General features: G+C 35.1%; 1 protein-coding gene across 1 annotated transcript; it reads right to left on the reverse strand.

Moving 5' to 3' along the window:
* Window positions 1-15,164: 15,164 nt before the first annotated feature.
* Window positions 15,165-17,667, reverse strand: LOC149415874 (uncharacterized). Its single transcript, XM_089641492.1, has 2 exons — window positions 17,431-17,667; window positions 15,165-16,404 (listed from the first exon to the last, which is right to left on the reverse strand). The coding sequence occupies exons 1-2, from the start codon at window positions 17,609-17,611 to the stop codon at window positions 15,653-15,655; spliced, it is 933 nt and encodes a 310-aa protein (XP_089497618.1). The 5' UTR covers window positions 17,612-17,667; the 3' UTR covers window positions 15,165-15,652.

Genomic DNA, 17,667 nt, shown 5'->3' on the forward strand with positions numbered 1-17,667 from the left:
ATTCCTTTTATTTAAAAATACGTTTTGTTTCGTATCAATGATCAAAGTACGAATTATAATTTTGTTTTTCTAGGTAGCTTTAATGCGGGAACTGTTCCCTTCAAGCTGGAACCAGGACCCCGAGAAGAAGATGAAAGAGGTCCAAATGTGAAAATTGACATAGACCTGCCGGATGTTAAAAAGGAATGCTTAAAACGTTTTGAAAGAATTTCCCAGACAGCAGGTAAAACCGATTTTCATTGTTTGATTTATCAAATCGTGCTATCCTATTTTATTAACGTTTTTAGGAATTTACTGTGCTTATCTACACTTTCTGTAGGTAATAAAACTTATTGAGTATTTAACCTCTTTTTCTTTTTTTATTGCCAGTTTCGAAGACACACCCTGTGGAAAAACGATCATCTCGTCCTCATTGTAACTACTCCTGCTCTCATAAGTCACATTTGACAAGACACGTGCTGACCCACTGTGGAGAAAAACCTTTTTCATGTCATGAGTGCAACTATTCATGTTCTGTTAAGGTAAATTTAAAGAGACACAAGTTGACTCACAGTGGAGAAAAACTATTTTCATGTTCTGAGTGCATTTATTCGTTTTCTCAAAGGAGTCATTTGACGAGGCACATTCTGACACACAGTGGCGAAAAACCTTTTTCTTGTTCGGAGTGCAACTATTCATGTTATCAAAGGGGTGATTTGACGAGACACATGCTGACCCACAGTGGAGAAAAACCGTTTTCATGTCATGAGTGCAACTATTCATGTTCTGTTAAGGTAAATTTAAAGAGACACATGTTGACTCACAGTGGAGAAAAACTATTTTCATGTTCCGAGTGCATTTATTCGTTTTCTCAAAGGAGTAATTTGACGAGGCACATGCTGACACACAGTGGCGAAAAACCTTTTTCTTGTTCGGAGTGCAACTATTCATGTTATCAAAGGGGTGATTTGACGAGACACATGCTGACCCACAGTGGAGAAAAACCTTTTTCATGTCATGAGTGCAACTATTCATGTTCTCTTAAGGTAAATTTAACGAGACACATGCTAACTCACAGCGGAGAAAAACCTTTTTCATGTTCTGAGTGCAATTATTCCAGTTCTCGAAAGAGTTATTTGACTAGACATATGCTCACTCATAGTTAAGAAAAACCTTCTTCATATTCCGATTGCGGTTAATCATTTTCACGAAAGACAAATTTGATGTGTTTCATAGTGTTTTACAGTGAAGAAAAACTTTTCTCACGTTTCGAGTGTAATTATTCATGTTCTTAAAAGGGTCTTCTACATAGAAGAAAAACCTTTTTCGTGTTCCAAATGCAACTATTCGTGTTCTCGAAAGGAAGATTGGAAGAAACACGTGATTACTCACTGATGAGAAAAAAGTGTTTCATTTTCCTAAAGCAAAATATAGTATTTAGCTAAGCAGTTATGAAATAAATTATTTTATATTTCCGGAAACTGAAATACTTACTTCTTATTCCTGTCCATCTGACAAAAAGTATTTTTTGAAATCGTAGATACGTAAAAATACGAGCGTCGAAATAAAATGTCCGTATTAAGTGAGTCCCTATTTTCTATATACTTACAAAAATCAAGTGAAGAAGTGACATTTTTCAGATCTTTGTTTAACTAAAATATATTTATAAGCTCTGAATTATTATCATCTTTGTTATTTACACAACCTAACATTGTGGACAAACTTTCTTTTGTCATCTGCCAATCGTTTCATTCTGTTTCTACGCGCAAATTTTACACAATGTCCCTTACACGTTTTAACCCACACAGTTAAATTTATCATCCCATATGTTGCATCCGAACGCGTTTCCGAATTACAGCTTCAGGTAAACATGAATGATGAACTATAAATGAATTGAAATGAACTGAATGATGTCTGTTGGAATTGAGTGATCATACGTGTAAGAAGAAAACAAGGTAGGCCAATCACTGACCACGAAGAAGCACACATCATAATGTAGTTAGTTAAAGCACAACACAATCACATGAGTTCCACCGCGATACCTCGGGGTAATCATTATAGCCACAACACAACGAATGTTTAAGCGCTTTTAATCTAGGTAAAGATTATACACATTATATACATCAACGACTTGCTTCTAATTCTTCTTCTGGTCTTTCCAAAGCTACAAAGTACGCTACATTATAGTATATTTGCGGCTCGTCCCAGAGTGGAAGATACTCTCATTATCGCCACTGGTATGAGACTACCATTCCAGAATTGAAAAGTTGCTTGAAATGGCTTTAGCCATTGTTGGTGACAAATATAAATAAAAAGTTACCATCCCACTTTCTTATTCGGCGTCTCTTTTCCATCCCCATATCCAACAGCCTTACAACTAGGGTTGCCAGACGTCCTTTAATTTAAAGGACGTCCTCTATTTCAGACCCAAAAATTGATCTTGTCCTCTAATTTAAAATCTTCAATAGAGGACAATACTTTGTCATCATGATATCAAAACTACAGATACCTAATATTAACCTTGATGCATTGTATGAAGAGTTCTTTATATTAAAGCCTCTCCTGACGAAGATCATAGACGATAAGAAGTGTGAAAATGTTCTTGAAATTTGGATTCAGATTCTTAAATCTACGGATGAGAACAAGAATCTGCTAAAAATAATACAATACGTATTTTCCATCCCTGTTTCTAATGCCCAAGCCGAATGGATTTTTCCTTGTGTACGATACTTTGACCAAAAACCGAAATAAGATAAATATTGATACTGTTAAAGCAGAACTACAAATAAAGTCGAACTTCAACATAAAATGCAAACAATTTCATTATAGAAAACGAAGAAGCTCTTAGAGCAGCCAAAAGTAATACCAAGTTTTAACTTCATTTATTACTTTAAATGCAAAATGACTAATTAAGGTCGCACTACTTACTTGGCTTCGATTAACATTGTGCATATTGTTTTTATTAATAAATGTAACTACTGATACTATAACAGCATTTTATTAAAAAATATATTGATGTCCTTTATTTTCATCATATGTCCTTTATTTAATCGTATCAGATCCTCTTATTCATAAAACGGGAGCTGGCAACCCTACTCCCAACATACCCCAATTTGCAGGGAGAAGTTGAGACACCTCTGCAGTATTCACCTGAAAAAATCCCTGTTGAAGATAAGAATTTACCCAATTAAGAGGAATGACATTATTCTGGAAATTTGGAAAGTGTTCTTGTAATTGTTCTTAATTTCAACTACTTATTCAGCATGGTGATGCTTGGAGATGGGAGCTGAGAAATGGATAAATGACAATACGGTAAAAAATATGCATATTGTGATTTCAAAACCAAACACAATGCTTTTGATTGTTGTTGAAAAGTTCTCATATGAAATTTCTAGTCAAGTATTTTGCATGCTGAAAAGTAAAACCGCGCTGTGTAAAACTGAATATACATTTCACAACTAGTTGCGCTCAAGTTGTATCAAGACATTATTTGAACTTCTAGTTTCACGAATTAACATAGTTATGCAACAAAACAAGAATTGCAAACCAATTTATGACACCAGTCATTAATGCAATTAATTGTGTAGTGTAAAAATATGGTGTAACTAGGCCAACGAGGGAAGTGGTTTATTTATGCAAACGAGTGTCGTGAAATCATTTCAGCTGAGTGGACGTATGGGTTCCTTGTAATTACATGAGAGATTTGCCACCATTCAACGAGTGTCGTGAAAGCATTTCAGCCGAGCGGACGTATGGGTTCCTTGTAATTACCTGAGAGATTTGCCGCCATGAAACTATCGAAAATAACAAATCAACGCAGTAGTGTTATTAAAAACTTATAGTTTGTCATTTTCTATTGTTACTTGAAAACATATAAAATGAAGCCTACTTAACTGATTACTTCATTTATTTTATTTTGTGAAATAATATAATTATAATTATGAAATAATATAAATAATATTCGCCTCACAACAGACTTTGTCTAGTGAGGAGGGTAATGAAAAAAAAAAACATCTGTACAGAACCAACCTAAAACTGAAACTGAAACTGAAAAAAATAAATAAACTGAAATGTTGATAGTAGGTACCTACCTATTACAGCCCCTAAGGGGTTTTTTCACCAAACTCTTATAAAGTTGATTATAACTATGTGTCACATAACATAATGCATTGGATGAACATGCTCATACACCTGGGTGCGTTTTATTACAGAAAACGAGATAATAACAAATTCGTGTAGTTTGGCTATTGTCAGCTTATTTCCAACCCGCCAAATGATTCAATATGTACTAGTACCTCAATCAACAATTACTGCTTATTATATTTTTTCACCTGTAAAAACCAACTTTATTTTTGCCGACATAGCTCAGTGTATACAGAGCACCTGACCGGACATCCTGGTGGGCTTTTAAATAACAAGTTTTTTTACATAACATAACATAAAGAAACATTTTCAAATGGAAAAAGATAGACTATAAAAATAAAAATAATAATAAAAGTAAACATAATATGAAAGGTAGGTAAGTGAATAGATAAGTTGGTAGAGTTAATTCATTGCAATAAAAGAGAAATAAACTTGTAGGTATGAACAATTACATGTGAATGGCTAAATGTGATACATGACAATTTTTTTTATTTATTTATTTGTTTGTTCTCGCCTTGACGGCTTTTACATGCAAGGTAAATCATACAGGAGCATTATAACAAGTATATAGCATCATAAGAATTATAACATAGTAAATTAAATAATAAGCTGAGCATGAAAGACATAAGTAGGCACAACACAGGTAGGTATTAGTATACGATAAGAAATTGTATATTGTATAAAGGAGTTCAACCAGCAAATACTTATTTGGGCTCAGGCTACAGTACATTCAGCAATTATATGCGTCACAATATTACACAAAACCTAATTACAAACATACTCGAAGCATACCGGTTGGCAGTGGTGTAAAACATTTTCTAGCAATTTATAAAAGTAGGTAATATTCTTGTAATAATATATAATTTTTTTTTTGCTATTATAAATGTAGGTACGTAAGTTTGTTATTATTATGACAAAAATAGAAGGTACACAACAAATACATACATACAAAAAGAAGTAGGTATTATGAAAATATTTACAGAGTATAAAATTTGTTATTGTTAACAACAACAGGATTTTTGCTTAATATCTGCATACTTATAAGCAGGAAGCGATGCTTTTATTAAAAAATATATCAACAAAGCATGTTTCATTCCCCACACGATGCAATCTCTGAAGACAAGAGTTGAACATAAAATTAGTGCGAGAAGCAACTATATTGAATGGAGCATGAAGTCTAGTGTTGTACTTATTGGGAACTTGATAATTTATCATATTCAGCATGTCTTTTAAACACAAGCGTCTGCTTCCATAAAAGAGTAACATCAAAAAATTCGAAAAAAAATTGTGAAAAGTAATTTTTATATATCATTATTGTTATCAAATATTAGTATACATTGTAAACTGTTTAATTATGAAATAAAATAAAAAATAATTAAAATAGCAAATTTGCTGTTATCACAAAATCTGTTAACCTCAACTAAACTGGGCTTCTAAATTTTTGTCCAGTACAAGCTACACCTGTAAACATAAATGTTAACTTTAAAAAAAAATCATATCGAACCTTCCGAAACTTGTTAACTGCTGGGAATACAACTAGATGCAATTATAGACTGAAAAGAACGTGTATTTAAAGTTGTAGCAAAAATCAGTAGCTTTTCTTTTGTTCTAGGCACCCTTAAGAATATGTTAAACATCGAGTCAGTAATCACCACATACCATGGATACGTATACTCAATGATAAAATACGGAATAGTTTTTTTGGGGAAACTCAGTAAACGCCAAAGATGTTTTTAATCATCCAAAAGCGGTGCCCACGAAAAATTACAAACTCTGATCACCTGGATTCAAGTAGACCATTTGTTTTTAAATCTCAAACTTCTGACAGTGATGGACATAATATATATAATGGAGTTATGCCTATTAGTTCGATCATCTCCATAAAAGTTCCCACAAAAACACTCAACACATAAACACTCTACAAGGTTCACAGAAAACTTATTAATCACAAAAGCAAACAAAACTATATTTCCAAAAAAACCATACTACATACATGGCCATAGAAATATATAACAACCTTCCACGTAACATCAAACAAATAATCGACAAACTCAAATTTAAACCATCACTAAAAACATTTTTTTTAAACAAATGTCACTACACTTTAAATGAATACCTTACATAAATTAAATACCTTAGTTTTTTTAAGTTTTTATTTACATATATTTGTTGGGTTTTGTAATATAATGTGTATTTGTTGAGTTAGCTGGAAGAAATATGATGTAACATATAAGCTATACCCTTGGTACTCTATAATTTTGTGCAAAAAATGTTTTTTTGAATTTTGAATCACTCGCGCGATAACAACATCCAATACAAAAAAATACTACTCATATTTTTTTTAGCATGATTAATTTATTTTATAAGAACTATAACATAATTTTTCATTCAATTTTTATTTACAGTCATTACAATTCGTGAGCACATAAACCCAGAATCAAAAATTCTACTAATATCTCCACACGCTTTCCTCCTTTTAATTATTTTTACTCATATAGTTCTCCAGGTTAAATTACTAAGACATTGAATATAGATAAATAATAGGTACTCTTATCAGGTATAATTTAATACATCTTATCCCTTGTATCATAATGAACTGAGTGATTATAAAAAAAATATTGTTAAATACTTTATATACCCATTATATACTTTTCGGTAACAAGATAAATTTCAGCCTCGGTATTAAAATTGGAGACAACTGCCTCGAAAAGAAAATGAACACAAAATATTTGGGTCTGATCGTAGATTCCCAACTCTCGTGGGATTGATAATCTAGTTTCCTTCAACGGAAGCAATCTTCCGAACAGGCCTTCCATTGAAATGCTTGGTATAACTATAATTGACCAGCTCAGGAACGGGGGCTCCATCGAAGCCAGAGTAAAGTTGGCCTCTCAGAAGCTGGGCGTACTGTACAGGGCCCGCAGATACTTTAATAATACACAACTGCTGACCCTGTACAAATCGCAAGTGCGCCGTACTGTCGAATTTGGCAGCCATCTCTGGTCCGGAGCCCCTAAATACCTGAAAAAACCCTAGACTCTGTGCAAAAACGGGCGGTCCGTTTGATAGATTCCCCAATCTTAACAAACGGACTGCAATCTTTAGAGCACAGGCGTCAGGTAGGTATGCTGTCCTTGTTCTATCGGTATTACAATGGAAGATGCTCTGAGGAACTAGCGTCATTGATCCCTTCGGCACCGGTGCGTAGTCGGGATACACGCCAAACGCGCGCCCAACATTTGTACACAGTTGACACTTGTCACATGAGAACGGGTCGCTTCTACGATTCGTTCTTAAGTTCAACAGCTCGGCTGTGGAACGAACTGCCGGCCTCTGTGTTTCCTCCCTCCTACAACATGGGACTCTTCAAGACCCATGTTCACTCCTTCCTCTCCACAAAAAGACCCTCCACACAGCATCCCCAAAGATGACATAGGCCCTGAGGGAAATTATTTTCTTCAGGGCCTCCTGTGTGGAGTTAATAAAAATAAAAAAAGTAGCTTTGTGATTGCATTTATGTAACATGTTGCTGATGCTATCCGAGAAGTAATTCACAAAATCATTTGACACAGAATCCTCAGTTCTATCTTTTGAAATATTATATCTATCGTGTTATTGTTTCATCACAATCGTTTTTGGGTTTACGTCCTAAAATATTATTTATCTCATCCCAGTTTTTTTTGGTATCATCTTTTGTTGTTTTACAAGCCATATTTCTTTTCAAGCTTTTATTATGTACACGATTTGTATTTCTTATATTACGGTTTATATATTATGATTTAAATTATACCATGTAAAAGTCAAAAGGCCTTGATACTATTGTTGTTCGTTTAGTCAGGGCCGGCCCTGAGCCAAATGGCGCATGGCGCAAGTAAAATGTTAGCGCTCCTTGTCAAAACCAGTAGATGCCTTGACCCTAGGTAGTAGATAGGTGATCACTGTAATGAATTATATTTGTATGTTTGCCTAGCGCAGTTTTTATGAAAGAAAATCTTAAAGGTGGTGCGTTAGTTTAGGTATTATCAGCCTTGGAAATTCGGCGCCTGGAGCGGACTGCTCCAATTGGCCCTGCGTCTAATTATTTTTTTAAATACTTAACATCATAAAGAGAATCTTTCAACGCCTTCTTTAAAATGTATTTTGTGTTCATATTCTTGTATTATTGTGAAGGGTCAAAATAAATTTATCTATTCTCTAATTAGCTATTAAGTTATCACAGTAAGACAGAAATCCTGGCTTAGTTTCCCATTGCGACCGTAACTTTTTATTTTTCTGTGTCTTGTTCGGTTTCATGTTTTGTTTAGACTTATTATTATTATCTTCTACTTCAATGATAAATCAATGCTTTTATTTTTTTATTCCTTTATTTTTCCCAATTTTTACATTAATTACATACAATATTATATAAATCCATAATTTTTACATATTGATTTCTAGAGTTCAGGAAACTTTCTATCCACATTTTAGCATTATCTATAATTCCTATTTTGTTAAGCTTGTACAGTAATTTTTTGTGACTTATTTCTCTAGTGTTTATATTTCTATTATGATTTGATTTATATCTACAACCTCTCTCCATGGCTATAAATGTATTGTTTTGTACATTTTTCGTTTTATATAATCTTTTGTTTTATATGATTTAAGACTTTCACGGCCAAAAGTATTTTTGTTATTTGTTTTTGGGGTGTTTTGCCGTTTTGCGCTAACTCCTTCTTTAGCCAACGTTTCGAACAGCACTGCAGTGCTGTCCGAAACGATGGCTAAAGAGGGAGTTAGCGCAACACGGCATAACACCCCAAAAACAAAGAACAACAAAAAAATTGTTCGGTATAAATTGTTGAATTAATATTCCGTTTTACAAAATTTAATTTACTTATTCCTTATTATGCTGTCTCAGTAAATGTATAGGCACAATGAGGAAATCCATAATTGGTTGTATTTTGGCTATATAATATTTATGTACAAACTGAAATAAATCTAATCTGTCGATATCCCGAAAATCAATAAATAAATAAATAATGGGCTTGGCCAAAAGAAACAACACTCCGAATAGCAAACCTTGGGAAGTGGCGGTGTGTGGGTCGGGTGCGAGGGTAGTGAGGTGATTTTACTGAACCGCACACCTGATCACCCAAGATGAACATGTTTACCGCTTTCATTCACAATACCATACCAGTGCCAACGCACCCATTCGCTGGATTAGCTACTGGGGGCATTAGATTACCAATATATTATCACAATGATTTTTTTATTTATCTTCATTTTACTATGAACACTTGGAGTATCTTTTCCAGAACTGTTGATGTTGTTGGGTTCCTGTTTGGTAACCACCATTGTTCTTGTCTTTTGGTTCTCCCAAACAGAACATTGAGTTGCGCCGCATGCTCCGTTCGAGATGTGATTGTTGTGTTGTTTGGGCTACTACTGCTTGCAGATATAATACCTATAGCAATTACATGCACAATTACATCTCAAATGAATCTTCTACATAAAATATAATATCTAAAACCTAATGTCAAAGCTAAGGAGGGTATAATGTTATCTTAAATGATTTTTTTCACATAAAATTGACACAGGGATGATTTCTAAAGAACCTCAAAGAAAGTTAATTAAAAATTACGAGCTACACGGACATGGAATAAGAAAAGTAAGCTTAATAGTTAGATTGCCAATAAGGAATAACACTAAGTACCATAGAATAAACAATATAACATTGCGAGTTCCTCCCAAATGAAACAAGTTTTACATGTTGCCCAACCGCCTAGCATTACGTCTCTCTTACACTTGCCTGACATAGTAGATCTCCATCTCATTTGATTTTCGAAAGATGTTTGTAGGAAAATATAGGCACTGATTAGGCAAATATTGAAACGGAGGTTATTGCCACATTGGGCGGTGTTGAAACAAAATTATAAAGGTGTAGGGCATGAGTGCCTCAGGAATGGATGTAACAAAAGTGTATTAAATAAAAGATAAGGGAAATGAATTCCATGACACAACATTTATTTCTACATCACTTGATGAACCTTTGAATAACATGAGAACTCTTTATTTAGTGACATTTAACTCAGGCGTGTGCTACATCCGAAGGATGAAAGCACGATTGGTTATTTTAAATATTGCATTGAAAGCGACAATTGTGTGGTGACATTTATTATAAACTAACCTGATGAATGTAATAACGGGCGCCAAGCGATGCGGTTATGCATAGCTGATATTTAAAAGAAGAGACCAGGATGACCAAAGGTAAAACCACAAAACGGTGTCGTCATCCTTGTTCGTAATCGTCTTGGCTCATGGAGTGGTTCTTGTCTTCCCCGAGTTCACGACGTCCCGGAACCGCGGCCAGATAAATACTAAATTGTCGAGGTGCGTGTCTTGATCGCGAGCTCCGTCCCGCGTTGTCCAGAGTTGCCATAGTTGCGGAGTTGTAAATCAGAGATGGGCAGTGAATAATGCTAATGCTCTGTAGCGGGCAGGAAATGACTGCTACAATGCCCCCTCAGCCAAAGGACTTATGGCTATAAGTCTGAGGTTCGCCTGACACCTCCTGACAAGTTTGATGCACCCTCCAGCAGCAGAAATGTATGGTGCGGATTAGGCGGGTTGTAGTGGCTTCGGCATTGAAGAGTTCCGAATCCAAATATTCCCTGAAGTTCGGTAAGGTCTGGAGCGGTTGAAACCCCGCATGGAGATGATGAGAGAAGAGAGCGGTCCGGATGTCTTTGGTTGACGTATTCTGGAGATGACGAGAGAAGAGTGTAGTCCAGATGTCTTCAGTTGACGTAGTATGGCGAAGTTCCTTGAAGATTGAAGAAGTCTACACCTAACCAACCCTTGGTCACCGTTGAAATAAATAAAAGAAATATTGAGTAAAATGGCAAGCCCTTATCGAAGAAATAATGTATATAAAAGAATCATTGTTCTAAACACAAAGATTTAATAGTAATAGCTTAAAACAATCTTAAAAAAGGTTGAGCAAAATTTGCAACAGAGTTGTGAATAGCTTAAATGAACAATGCCTAACTATATGACAAGTCAAAACCACCCAAAGTGTCTACGTGAAAGCTAGAAATTATTTTAAAATTCCCTATGAAGTGATTTTATTTGTAATTAAATCTCCACGAAAAAATGACAAAACAACATTCCAGTGAAAAATTGATAAAAGCATCCAGAAATTAAACCAAACTGAAGATCAGTAGGTAATAGTTAGCTCATCTCGACATAGATGGCAGTAATGTATTTAATGAACAATAATAAATCTTCTTGGAATTATTATACAACAGTGTACCGATAGTTTGTAGAAATTATCTCGAAAATTAATTTAATAAATAATTTCATATTCATACACATATTCTTCTGTCACCAAGTGAACCAGTGGGTGGCTGAAGAATACCGATGAACAATTGACAGAACACCTGATTCATTCCATACTTTTCCGAGCTCTGGAAAAGCAGGGAAGGAATCAAATTACGAAGAAAAATGTAAGGACATGCACTATGATTAAATATGTAAAACATAAAACCCATTACAGAACCAACCACCATAAACCTGTGAATGTGATAATGGCTTACCGACTATTGATATTGAAATTTTCATAAAAAATCAACAAAAATATCTTAATTGTAAGCCTGATGAGGGCTATCATGTGCTAAAGAGCCTAAGCCATTATAACCCTACAACAGCTCTCCCAAATAAGTGCTGAAATGACAGCATCTAGATAGAAGGTATATTTCCTTCAACATACTGAAACACAACAGAAGAGCTAGTATGCTAATGTGTGAAAACAAAAGCACGAAGCTCATAAGCTTATGATAAGGTCATTCAACCAGACATGACAACTTAATAAGTAAGGTAGAGCGCCAAACAAGCACATCTTAATCAATGATGCTGAGAAAATAGCGGTAAACGATAAACATAACGAAGAGAGCGGATCCTCATAAGAGAAATAGATGTGTATGACAATTTCCAGACAAAACACAATTAACAATAGATACGTAATAATCATTAGAAATGACGACATAGTAACATACAAAGCAGGTTGAAAGGCGGAATGGAATTCTCCAGGGAAAAGAAAACCATTACTCCCAATCAACAAGGTAACAAAAAGGAAATAAGTTTCCTATACCCACGTGATCAGTGTAGGTACCAGAAACCCGTTCACTTTTTCCCTTTGTAAATAATAATAAAAAACATTTAATTTTCTGCCCTAATTAAATCTTTAATATGGAATGTTCCAATAGGCTTTCCTTTCATATCTGCCAGTTTGTAAACGACGGCCGAGACCTTATCAATAATTTTGCTTCTTAAAAATTTTGGAGCAAGTTTGGCGGAGAAATGCTTAGAAGCATCGGACAACACGAAAGAGCATCTCCAAACAATGTCACCAACTTTGAATTCCACATTCCTTCTACGAAGGTCATAGTGAACCTTATTCCGTTCGTAGGATTGACGTAAACACGTCCTAACTTGGCAGAAAATGTCATTAAGCTCAGAAACATCTTGAGCCCATGTGTCACAATTCGAGAATGTTAAATCTTCCGAAGAAAAATCAGGTGATTTGTAATCTTTGCCTGAAATAATGGCTTCCCTGCCAAAATTTAAAAAGAAAGGGGTGTAACCCGTTACCTCATGTACAGCAGTGTTAATAGCAAGCTCTATTTCAGGTAAATGATTTGCCCAAGTTCGATGATCCGTTCCCACGTACGAACTTAAGGCTGTAACTAAAACTCTGTTAATTCTCTCTACAGGATTATTCTGTGGATGATATCTACAGTTAAAAAACATGTGACGTACATGATATCTGTCAACTAAATGTTTCAATTCTTTCGAAATGTATTGGGGACCATTGTCTGCGATGATGCAATCAGGAACGCCAAATTTTAGGAAAATTTCATCCTCTATAATAGCAGAGACATTTTTCCCATTCGCACTTCTCAGCGGAAAAATTTTTGTAAATTTAGTGAAGAAATCAGCGACAACTAATAGATATTTATAACTTTTCTTGTAGGAGCTGGGAAGAGGTCCCAATAAATCTGTCGAGATAACCTGCCAAGGACGCTGGACCAACTTAGGATCTCCCATAAGACCGGGTGCAGCCTGATTTGAACTTTTCTGTCCTAAACAAGTGTGACATTTAGATACAAATTTCCTTACGTCTGAGGACATTCTAGGCCAGTAAAATTTCAAACAAATCCTATTCAGAGTTTTCATAATCCCAAAATGGGCAGATGTAGGAGGTACGTGATGTAACGCAATCAACTCTTGTCTTTGATCCTTAGGAACAACTTCCTTCCAATCATTAGGCTTATGCAGGGCTTCCATACTCTGCACATGCTTATATAAAACTCCCTCTACAAGTTTCCACTTCGAAAATAACTCAGGTTTAGCTAAAACGTCACGACACATTTTATTGTACCACCGATCAGTACTAATAATGGGAGATTGAACAATTGATGAAATAACTAAAGGATCGCGAGATAAAGCATCTGGCACAACATTTTCCTTCCCTTTCCTGTGTTCAATAATAAAGTTAAATTGCTGCAATCTGACAGCCCACCGAGCTAATCTTCCAGAAGGTGATTTTAAGTTTACTAGCCACTTCAGACTATAATGATCCGTAATTACTTTTACAGGGATGGGTGACCCTTCAATGTAGCCCCTGAATTTCTCCAAAGCAAAAATTAACGCATTAAGTTCTTTCTCAGTAGTAGAGTGGTTCCTTTCCTGAGCCGATAACGATCTACTAATGAAGGAAATAGGGTGTTCCCTGTTTTGATCATCTAATTGAGAGAGTACTGCGCCTAAACCTTCGTTTGATGCATCACAAGAAATAGTAAACGGTTTATTAAAATCTGGGCATGCTAAAACCGGAGCCGCGACAAGAGTTTCCTTTAATTTAGAGAACGCCGCCTGCGCTTGATTATTCCAAGAAAATTTTTTACCAATGAACTCTTTTTTGGTTAAGTTGTGTAACGGAGCAGCAATAATAGAAAAATTTAAAATAAAACGCTTGTACCATGATATAATACCGATGAAACGTCTCAGACTCTTTTGTGAGGTAGGTACCGGAAAATCAACCACAGCCTTAACTTTGTCTGGGTCAGTTCTCAGACCATTACTATCTATGACATAACCGAGATATTTAAGCGATTCTCTACAGAATACTGACTTTTCAATGTTAATCGTGAGACCCGCCTCGAACAGTTTACGTTTTACAAGTTTAAGTAATGCTAAATGCTCTTCAAAAGTACTGGAAATTACGATAATATCGTCTAAATAAAAGAAAACTTTACCATCAAATTCTGGGCCAAAGATTTTACTCATGAGCCGCATCATTCTCGAACTGGCTCCATGAAGACCGAAAGGCATAGAAGTAAATTGAAAAAGACCCCTTTTAGGAATAGTAAAAGCCGTTTTTTCCCTTGAACTATGTTCTAGTGGAATTTGATAAAAAGCATCTTTTAGATCAATAGTGGATAGAAAACGAGCTCCCCCCAAGCTGTCTAAAATATTTGAAATGTATGGTAACGGAAAAGCGTCCCTCTTAGGGCCCGTTCCCACTTCCGTTTTCAAATCGGAGGCGGGTCCCGTTTTAAAAACGGATGGCCAATGGCCCTGTTCACACTACCGTTTTAAAAACGGACCATACTCTACGAAAAAAAAAAATTGTCGATTCAACCAAAACATTTTATTTGCTCATTCTTCAGTAGACGATCGTGCGCAATGGACGACGATGAAGCTCTTGTTGTCATGTGGTACTTATTAAAAAGAAGGAAAAAAGTGAAAAGAAAATTTTGGGTTCACCCAATCATAGCAGAAAGATTTTCTGTAGGAACTTTCCAAGTGTTAATTGGTGAGTTGAGAAGTGATGAACTAAAGTTCTTTAATTATTTTAGAATGTCTATCACTTCCTTTAACCATCTACTGGAACGAGTTTCAGAGAGCTTAACATATCAAAATACAAAATTGAGAGAGTGCATCTGTCCTGAAGAAAGGCTATCGATATTTTTAAGGTAAGAAAACAATAACAACTCAAATATTTTTAAATATGTGTTTATTACACGTACGTTCCGTGCAACGTGCAGCTCATTTAAGCTTTAAAATAAAGAAATATAAAACTAAGTAAACTTTAAAAAATAAAAAATAAATTTTGAAACAAGTTGATAATTTTTATACAAAAAAGTTGTGTACACCAAGTGTTTTGTTTTTATTTAATTAAAAATAAATTATTCTATTATGTTGACTACTGGTTCTTCCAGTGGCGGTCCGTGAGTTTTCAGCGAGTTAGATTGCTAAGATAAAAAATACGACATTATTGATGTTGTTTTAACTGAATGTATAGTTTTGTTTTCAACCAAAATGTGTGTAGGTATAAAAAATCTTATTACGAAAATTTTTATTTTTAATCTGATCATTTTCAGCTACAACAACTCAATAATGTCGTATTTTTCAATCTTATCACTCTAGCTCACTGTAAACTCACGGACCGCCACTGGGGTCTTCTAACCCTGCAATTAGTTAAAAGTCTTTAGTTAAATTCATCAAAATTTAAATCCGTACTATCTTGACTGGTGTTATTAGATAGTTGAGACAATACAGAATGAGTAGGTGATGCAGCCGGTTGATTTGTGGTTTGTTTCCGTGCATAATATGCAGATCCCGCAGGCGGCTCGTTCGGTTGACAATTCAATTGATATTGACACTCAGAAGGTGTAGAAGACGGTTGTTCGATGGTTGGGTTTTGTATATATCCGTGATTTCTTGGTTGCGTGTTCCATACATAATGTGGTGAGTAGAATTTATCTTCACGTTTCTGCTTAATTTTTTGAATTAACGATAACACGCCTGCTTGAAGCTCTAAAGTTTCATCAACATCGAATGATGTTACGGCCGGTAGAACCCCTTTAAAATAAGAAAGCATTGGATGTTCTTCTTTCACACCTAGCCTGTTGTCCAAAAACTGAGACATTTTTTCATCTACGTTCATTTTCTTCTTTTTAGAAGAACTTGGTAGAGAGTCTTGCTTTCTCGGTGCAGACCCATCAGAACTTCCTTCAAGATTATATGGGTTGTAACCCGAATCATTAGTGCTGTGACGTTTTGAAACAGATTCATGGGTAGTTTTAGGATTAATAGTTTTTTGCAAAAAGTTCATTTGTTCCTTATAAATATAAGGCCTTTTGAATTTTGCCGCTGCTCCAGATTTAACATTTTTTTCGTCTCTGTGTGCTCTCATCCATCCATCTCGTAAATTATTCCACTTAGCGGAAAGTAATTTACCTGCAATAAATAAAAGTAGTTTTAACTTGTGTTGCACCTAATATACGGCTGTGTACATTTCTTGTTATTTTTATTTTACAGATATTTAGCATCGGGATGTTCCTACAAAGAACTACATTTTAACTACAGAGTTGGTGTGTCAACCATTAGCAAAATTATTAATGAAATGAGTAGCATTATCTGGGACACGATAGGCAAAGAGTTCATAATGTTGCCTGATACTGAAAGTAAATGGGAGGACATCGCAAAAGGTTTTGAAATAAAAACAAATTTTCCTCATTGTCTCGGAGCGGTTGATGGGAAGCACATAAGAGTTGTGAAACCAAAAAATAGTGGCTCTATGTATTATAACTACAAACATTATTTTTCCTTCATTTTACTTGCCGTAGTTGATTCGGAATACCGATTTACCTACGTGAGCATTGGTTCATATGGAAAAGAGTGTGATTCCTCGATATTCAAGGAGACTACTTTCTGGCAGAAATTGGATGACGATAGTTTGAATATACCAAAGCCTAGACCTCTTCATGATAATATGGAAAAAGATTTGCCCTTCGTACTTATTGGCGATGAAGCTTTCCCGTTGTCAAAAAATTTATTGCGACCTTTCGGAGGCACTCATTTGGATGACAAGAAGAAAATTTTTAATTATCGTTTAAGTCGAGCCAGGAGGTATGTTGAATGTGCTTTTGGTATGTTAGCCAATAAGTGGAGAATACTACATCGACCATTGGATGTCGACCCAGAAACAGCTATCAAAATAATAAAAGCTTGTACAGCATTACACAATTTTGTAAGAGAAAGGGACGGTCTTAATTTTGAAGATATCCAGTCTGCAACCCCAGTGGAGCATCCGATGCGTACACAAACACACATTACTCGTGGTGGTCCTACTGCAAATAATATACGATCAGAATTCGCCGACTATTTCGTTTCTCCAATAGGATCTGTATCTTGGCAAGCAGCAGCTACACACACAAAATAAAAACAAAAAAATAACAATTTTTAATAAAAGTAGGTACTTACCAAAATCTTTTCTTTGTTTTTCTTCTAATTTATCAAAATCCGGCATGAATATACAGCAAACTTCTCGCCAAGCCGATAATTTTAATGAATTATTTTTATAGCCTTCTGTCGTTTTATCCCACAGCACAACTCTTTCTTCAACCAGTGGGATTAAATTTTCGGGATTTATTTCCTTACCCATTATTATAGTTTTAATTTATTTACAACAAAATAATCAAATACAACTGCGAAGCGTGC

This window comes from Hesperophylax consimilis, chromosome 17, assembly GCF_061612785.1.
Source record: "Hesperophylax consimilis isolate HC1 chromosome 17, BYU_Hcon_1.0, whole genome shotgun sequence".
Classification (NCBI taxonomy): Eukaryota; Metazoa; Arthropoda; class Insecta; order Trichoptera; family Limnephilidae; genus Hesperophylax; species Hesperophylax consimilis.

Bases quoted from the DNA above. Each gene is read 5' to 3' on its own strand.
- LOC149415874 (XM_089641492.1), bottom strand. From the start codon at position 17,611: ATGGGTAAGGAAATAAATCCCGAAAATTTAATCCCACTGGTTGAAGAA. The intron at 16,405-17,430 runs GTAAGTACCTAC...TATTTATTGCAG, and splicing joins AAAACAAAGAAAAGATTTTG to GTAAATTACTTTCCGCTAAG.